This window comes from Trichechus manatus, unplaced genomic scaffold, assembly GCF_000243295.1.
Source record: "Trichechus manatus latirostris isolate Lorelei unplaced genomic scaffold, TriManLat1.0 scaffold00045, whole genome shotgun sequence".
Taxonomy (NCBI): Eukaryota; Metazoa; Chordata; class Mammalia; order Sirenia; family Trichechidae; genus Trichechus; species Trichechus manatus.
The window spans coordinates 6,651,535-6,659,285 of NW_004443981.1; the positions used below are offsets into that span (position 1 = coordinate 6,651,535).

General features: G+C 54.0%; 2 protein-coding genes across 2 annotated transcripts; one reads left to right on the plus strand and one right to left on the minus strand.

Moving 5' to 3' along the window:
- The first annotated feature begins 505 nt into the window (after window positions 1-505).
- Window positions 506-1,399, plus strand: LOC105756293 (interferon alpha-inducible protein 27-like protein 2A). Its single transcript, XM_012555634.1, has 2 exons — window positions 506-659; window positions 1,203-1,399. Exons 1-2 carry the CDS (start codon window positions 521-523, stop codon window positions 1,397-1,399), a joined length of 336 nt encoding a protein of 111 aa, XP_012411088.1. The 5' UTR covers window positions 506-520.
- Window positions 1,400-3,897: 2,498 nt separating this feature from the next.
- On the minus strand, window positions 3,898-5,720 carry IFI27L2 (interferon alpha inducible protein 27 like 2). Its single transcript, XM_023731665.1, has 4 exons — window positions 5,679-5,720; window positions 5,521-5,550; window positions 4,723-4,884; window positions 3,898-4,161 (listed from the first exon to the last, which is right to left on the minus strand). Exons 1-4 carry the CDS (start codon window positions 5,683-5,685, stop codon window positions 3,998-4,000), a joined length of 363 nt encoding a protein of 120 aa, XP_023587433.1. The 5' UTR covers window positions 5,686-5,720; the 3' UTR covers window positions 3,898-3,997.
- Window positions 5,721-7,751: the final 2,031 nt, after the last annotated feature.

Here is a 7,751-nt window from a genome sequence, read left to right on the forward strand (position 1 = left end):
CCCCCCCCCCGCCCCGCGGAGCTGCTAGGTGGGAAGTCCTGAGCTAGAGCAAGATTTCCAGGGGGAGGGGGCTCAAGGCCTCCTTTCCAGCTTCCTGCCCCGGCTTCTTCTCTAGTCCTCGAATATATTGAGCATGTAGCGAAGTTTGAAAAGTGGGGTTGTGGCTGAAAAGTACTTTAAAAAAAATGGCTTATTTCATCCCCCTCGTTTACTCAAAAGAAACTGAGTTCCAGGGAAGGGTAGTGACTCAGCCAGTGTCACACAGCAAGTTAGAGGCAAAACCAGGAAGAGAGGCCGGATCCTCTGTGGCCTTTTTGCCCCCACCTGGCTCCAGACCCCCACGTTTTATGTACCTTGGGACCCTTTCCCAGCCCGTCTCCCGTATGCCCCCAGCAGACTGCCCACTCCCTCAGCTCTCCACAGAAACTATCAAGGAGTTCCTAAGGGGCCCATTCCCCTGGGCCCATGCCCCATATTAAAGCTCCTCCCCCCCACAGCTGTGGCTGTGGCTGCGGTGCCCATGGTGCTCAGCACTGTTGGCTTCACCGGGGCCGGAATCGCGGCCTCCTCCCTTGCTGCCAAGATGATGTCCACAGCAGCCATCGCCAACGGGGGCGGAGTTGCAGCGGGCAGCCTGGTGGCTACTCTACAGTCAGTGGGTAAGTGTCCCAGCCAGGCTCCTGTGGCGACCGGGAGGGGGGAACACGGGGGAGGACCCGAGCCTCAGAGGATGCAGCCTAGAGCTGAGGCCTGGGACGGGGCCCCTGTCCTCCATCTAGCCCCCAACATCCTCAGCACCCCCGGGCCTTCGTCTCCCGCCCTGTCCTCTCTCTAAGTTTCTCTGAAGGAAGAAGAGAAAGGGCCGTGCTCCGGGGGGCCCTCTGGGTTCAAGCAACTCTGATCGAAGCAGATTTGCTGGGTTATTTGGGGCATCTCCTCCCCATGTGGGGTTCAGTCCTGTTGCACAGAGCACGGGGCAGCTGTTAGCTCTTGGTTTTGCTACCTGACTCAGGCCTCTGTGCGGCTGCCTGTAGCCTCTCCCCCAAGCAGAGATCTGGGAGTGTCAGCACACAGGAGGGCCCTGGGTGGAGTGTCTGGACCTCAGGCCCTCCAGAGGGGACCTGGGGTCTCTGAGTCTGCAGATCTGTCCTCAGAGGTGCCTGGCCAGCCCATCCCCCAGACCACCCTCTCCCCTCCTGCAGGAGCAGCCGGACTCTCTCTGGCATCCAAGGCCATTCTGGTCTCCACTGGGTTTACTTTTTGGGACTTGGATAGCGCCCTAGGCCAGGCTCCTGCCTTCCCACCACATCCTCAGAGAAGAGGACCTGGGGGGCCTGGCCCAGCCAGTCTGGATGACTGTGTACCTAATGTGGCAACCGCACCACCGAGAAGTAAATAAGGAATAAAGATACATGTTGTCAGGTCTTGCGGAGTCTTCCCTCTCTCTGGCGGGAGGGGCAGGCTAGAAAACAAGGGGCCCGATGATACTGGCCCCCCAAGGCCAAAGTCCACTGCCCAGCCCTGGCCTTTTCTTCCCAGTAGCCATCAGGAAATTTTAAATTTTCAGGAGCTCTGACTTTTCTGCTTGAGGGCCCTGATCTCCAGATGTCCCCCTTGTCCCCCCTCCCCCGCCAGAACAAGGCCTTACAGAAATTTTTCATTCAAAGTTGGGTTCCACCCCAAAGCACCAGAAAAGCTGCGTATACGTTATCAATTCCTTCCCGTAAACCCTCTGAGTGTTTTCTCCAGGCCAGGCACTGGACTGGGTGCTAGGAACATAGGGGAGATGCTTGCCTTTGCTAGGCGCCACCGAAAGGTAGACAGCCAGTGACGCTGTGACTGAGAAGTGCTACACCCGGGCCGGGCCGGGGCACTGTGGGCTCCAGAGGAAGGCATGTAGCGGCAGGTTGGGGAAGGGGTAGCGTTCAGGATTGAACTCTGTCCCCCAAAAAGACATGTTGAAGTCCTGACCTGCAGTACCTGAGAACGTGACCTTGTCTGGAAATAGGCTATCAGTTAAGTATGGAGTCCCTGGGTGGTGTGAATGGTTAAAACGCTCGATTACTAACTGAAATTTGACAGTTCGAGCCCACCCAGAGGCTCCTCAGGAGACCTGGCGATCTGTTTCCAAAAAGTCACTGCCTTGAAAACCCCATGCAGTGCAGTTCGACTCTGCACACACCGGGTCTCCGTGAGTTGACAACTGGTTTGGTTTTTGGTTTTATCAGTTAACATGAGGTCACGCTGGAGTAGGGTGGGACCTAATCCAATATAAGCGGTGTCCTTATAAAAGCGGAGAAGAGACCGACAGACAGAGGGAAGATCGTCACGGACGACAGAGTTATGCTGCAGCTACAAGCCGAGGAACACCTGGGGCTCCCAGAAGCCGGGAGAGATGATGAGGGATCTTCACCAAGAGCTACTGGAGAGAGCATGGCCCTCCTGCCCTCCTCAGTTTGGACTCCTAGCTTTCAGAACTGTGAGACAATACATTTCTGTTGTTATAATCCACCCAGTTTGTGGTGCTTTATCATGGCACTAATATAGGGAGCTTGGACTTATCCCAAGGGTTTTGGAGAGACCTTGGAAGGTTTTCAACCAGGCCGTGACCCAGTCGTGGCCCAAGCACTCTCCGCACACCTGCCCTAGGCTCTGTCAGCAGTCCGGTAGGTTCTTGGCTTCCAGTGAGAACTGAGCTGGTGATCCCAGTGCTCCGGACGATTCAAAAAGTTCAAAAACTTCCAGGTCCCCAAGTGGCTCCAGCTGGGTCAGTGAAGCCTGGCTCTTACGCAGCGTAAGAACAAACCCCTTATGTATTAATTCTTGACATACCTGCTTCTTTTTCTTTTACCCCTTTCTTCATGCTTTGGAGAGTCTGATAAAAGCTGTGGACACTCTCCCCCTAAAACGCACCCCTTCATAAAATACTGGCTTCAGTTGCAGGGTGCTCATTAGTGCCTCTGAAGGCATCCTGGGAGATGAAGGCAGAAGCCACTCCACAAGGCAGGGCTCTTGGGTCTGAGTGGCTCTGGAAGAATGGCCAGCCCTTCCTCCCCTGCTGAGGCCCAGGCCTAGCCCAACAAGGCAGGCCCCTCCAGAGTAGCCATTCTTCCAGGCTCACTGTGTGTCTTGGGCACCCTGGCCTGCCCCCACTGCCCACTCATGAAGGTGAGACTTCGTGGTTCCTGGAGGGCTGCCTGCATTCAGACACTGAGTCACTGGTCCCCACCTTTGGGCTCCATGGCTCTGCTCTGGGTCTTCACCACTGGCCCCTCAGGTGCTGCCTTTGCAGTAGCAATAGGCAGAGTTGTTACAATGGTCCCCAGTGGCCCCCACCTTATGTAGCCCCCTCCCCTGTGAATGGCGGTGGAGCCGGTGAATAATGAGCTCAGTTTTCCAGACACAGCAGTCACCATTCCTGAGAGGCCCAAGAGTGGAAGATCCTACTGTAACATCATACCATCCTGCTTTGATGCTTTGTCTGTTAGCCTTAGGACAGGACTCTGAGGTCAGACGGAAAGGACTGTGGGGACGGGGGAAAAGGGTATGGGGCATATCTAGTGCCAGTTAATGAGGAAGGACAAAGGGCTTTGGGACCACGTGTCCCGGCCTCTCCACATCCCTGCCTCCCAAATATAACATCTGTCACTCTCATCAGTGAATGAAGGCTAAAGGGTAAAGTGGGGCTCACAGAAGGACCAAGGATGACCCTGGGTCATACAGCCCATCCCTGGTAAGGCTGGGACCAAGGGCAGTCTGATTTGGGCCTTGATTACCCCACCACCTGGCTCTGCCCTCTGTGACAAGGCAGGGTGGAGATCCAGAGAACTTGGAGCCCCCAGCTCACAGCTCTACCCACAACCACAAGAAGGAGGGACAGGGCGGGCATCTGGACAGGAGTTTTATTTCTCATATTTCTCTGACGCGTGTGGGGGTTTTGGAGGTTCAACTTGGGGTATTTTCTCCTTGACAGGTCCCCTTCCTCAGCCAGGTCCTATTATTCATCCTGGTCCCCGTCTTCATCCGAGTCCCCTTCTTCAGTCTTGGGTTCATCTGGTGGAGGGGGAGGGGGTTTCTTTTTTGAACCCCCCAGCCAGGCCCCAAGAGCTGAGCCCACAGAGCCCAGCAGAATGTTGGAAGACATGGAGAGTCCAGCTGCCCCTGGGGAAGAAGACAGAGGCTGAACAAAGGGGATATGCAGTGGCCAGGGGCCCGGTCCCCTCAGAAGGCCCAGAGACCCCACCCTGCTCCCTCCTGCACATCCTGAACCCCTGCAGTCTCTGCTTTGAGGAGAGGATGCTGGAAGCGGCTGAAACAGAGAAGACATGGAGCGAATTCATGGAAAGTGAGAAACAGACCTGAGAGCTACAGGCCCCTCAGCGTACAAAGGGGTCACTGAGATCCAGAGCAGAGGGGATCGGCCCAGGTCAGCAGCAAGTCTGGGTGGGGCTGGACCCAGAGCCCAGACATCATGCACCCAGGCCAGGGCTCCTTCCCTCCCTCTCCTTACCCAGCACCCCCCCCCCCACTCACCTCAAACCTCAGTCAGAAGGAGACAGAGAGAGGACAGTGAGGGAGGGACAAAGGACCAGGGATGCTGAGGATCCCCGGAATGATCCCCCACCCCGCGGCATCAGCTTCTGGGCCGGATCCTCTGAGGCTCGGGTCCTCCCCCGTGTTCCCCCCTCCCGGTCGCCACAGGAGCCTGGCTGGGACACTTACCCACTGACTGTAGAGTAGCCACCAGGCTGCCCGCTGCAACTCCGCCCCCATTGGCGATGGCTGCTGTGGACATCATCTTGGCAGCAAGGGAGGAGGCCGCGATTCCGGCCCCGGTGAAGCCAACAGTGCTGAGCACCACGGGCACCGCAGCCACAGCCACAGCTGTGGCGGGGAGGAGCTTTAATATGGGGCATGGGCCCAGGGGAATGGGCCCCTTAGGAACTCCTTGATAGTTTCTGTGGAGAGCTGAGGGAGTGGGCAGTCTGCTGGGGGCATACGGGAGACGGGCTGGGAAAGGGTCCCAAGGTACATAAAACATGGGGGTCTGGAGCCAGGTGGGGGCAAAAAGGCCACAGAGGATCCGGCCTCTCTTCCTGGTTTTGCCTCTAACTTGCTGTGTGACACTGGCTGAGTCACTACCCTTCCCTGGAACTCAGTTTCTTTTGAGTAAACGAGGGGGATGAAATAAGCCATTTTTTTTAAAGTACTTTTCAGCCACAACCCCACTTTTCAAACTTCGCTACATGCTCAATATATTCGAGGACTAGAGAAGAAGCCGGGGCAGGAAGCTGGAAAGGAGGCCTTGAGCCCCCTCCCCCTGGAAATCTTGCTCTAGCTCAGGACTTCCCACCTAGCAGCTCCGCGGGGCGGGGGGGGGGGGGGGGGGGGGGGGGGGAGCGAGAGGAGAAGGGGTGCCAGCCTCTTAACCCCTGCAGCACTGTGTCCCTATGGTCTCACATCCACCCAGCCTGGTGGGGCAGAGGCCAGCAAAGGATAGAGAGCGTCCAAGTGACTCACTTCCTCCGATTGCAGCACAGGCCACCCGTTCTTTGGGGAGAAAGAGAGAGAGTTAGTTGCGAAGTGAGGGAAAGAAGCGACTCCTCTGGCTCTTGGCCCTTCGTGGGGTGTATAGGGACGCTGCCCAGCCGGCCAGCCCTGGGGAGAAAGCGACTCACTCATCATCGTGCCTCCGCGCCAGGTCCAAATCAGCTCACTGAATGCCTGACGAGGGAAGGCAGGCTGTCCAGTCCCTGTGCCGGCCGGCCAATGGGGACACGGCCCGCCCCTCGCAGCTCAGTGGCCCTAGGGAGAGGCCAGAAGGCGCGGCCCACCTGGGCGCGACCCACGTCGTGCGCATGTCCGCACCTGCGCGCCCGCCCCACCCCGCGAGCTTGTCCCCAGTCGCGCTACCGCCTGGTCACCCCTACCAACCTGTTCCCACCCGGGCTCCAGCTCACCGGCCTACTGGTGGTTTCCTTGGGTGAGTTTCTTCTTGCTTGATCCACCTTCCAAAGAGCTCCAAAGCGCAGGAGGCCCGCAGAAGTGGCTGTGGTTCCAAGTCGTTCAAACTTTTTCTTACTGACAGAAGTAAGAGCTATTGATCCCCTATCCTCCCCGCTCTCTGCCGCTCACTCCCCGCCTCCCCGCAAAAAGGGAAAAGCACAGAGGAACGCAAGAGTCTCCATAGGGAGCCAGTGTCACATTTTGGCACATTTTCTTCCATTCCATCTGTCACTCTCTGAATATGTAAACCCTTCTGCAAGTTCGAATCACACTGTGCCCACTGCTTTGTAAAATGCTTGCTTGCTTTAATCGGTCATTTAAGTTTTCCCAGAGAGTTTAATCTTCTTCAACAGGATTTTTTAAAGTCAACTTTATTGAGGCATCATGTATACACAGTAAAATCCGCCCTTTTACTGTACATTTCTCTTGAGTTTGAACAAACAAAAAGTGTAACCACAGGCTGAGTAGAGAGCACGTTCATCACCCGGAAAATTCAGTCCCGCCCTTTGTAGTCAGCCCCTCCTCCACCCGCAGCCCCTGACAACCACTGATTTCTGTCCCTACACATGTGTTTGCCTTTTCCAAACGTTTACAGGATTTCTCGTTGTCACCAAATATCTGTTTGGTGAGAGTGCTCTAGGTCGATGTAGCAGCCCTTTTTTGAGTTTTTAAATGCTTTCTAATTTTCCCTCATTAGTAATCTTGGCATGAATTGAACTTGCATTGTGGTGTACAAACTAGGTATTTTCTGACAATGTATTCCTAGCAGTTAAGTTGCTGGGTCAGAAACTATGCATTTTTTTAATGGCTCCTGATACTTCTTGCTAGGTTGCCCTTGACAACTATTGAGTCAGCTAATACTCCCCCTGAAAGTAGGAAGGAAGATCTTTCCCTCCCTTTTTCCCTCCCTCTGTTCCTTCCTTTTCTTCTTTTCTTGCTTGCTTCCTTCCTTCCCTCCCTCCCTCTCTTCCTTCCTTCCTTTCTTTTTCTCGGATTTCCCTACTTTCTGGCACTGTAAGATGCTCTGGGCTCATCTTGTATATTTACTGCCCAAGTTCTAGAACCAGCTATTTCTCCAAGAAGCCCTGGTTCCTTTCTTTGCAAAATGGTGTTAGAAACCGGGATCTGAGCACTAGGTGTGCTCACTGATACTGGGGTGTCATTACCTGTAGACTCTGTCAAGTGATTAACCAAAGAAACCAAACCCGTTGCCGTCGAGTTGATTCCAACTCATAGCAACCCTATAGGACAGAGTAGAACTGCCCCATAGAGTTTCCAAGGAGCGCCTGGTGGATTTGCACTAGTGGTTAACCATGACACCACCAGGGTTTCAGTGTATACATATCTATAAATATTTTTGTATGTGATCACCTGTATCTGTATTAAGCTAAACATAAGTTCATACTGACGTCTCCAACTCTAATCCATTACTACACGGATCATTGTAGCCTCCTTCTCTTGCTTGTCTCTAAAATCCTGCTCTAACAGTGAGAAACCTGGCTACTTCCATCTGTCATCCATTGACTTAAATGTTAATTCTGGTATACATGTATAGCAATACCAGAATTGTTAATCCAGGACTACACATTTTTTGTGAAGTTTAAAAATACTTTGTAGTGCCCTCCACTCTCCTGAGATGAAATTATAGATAGTATCATAGAGTTATACACAGTATACTGCCTTAAGTGTAACACAAAGGAAAAATAAAAGGAAATAGTTTACAATAAAAGAGTGTATATTTAAAG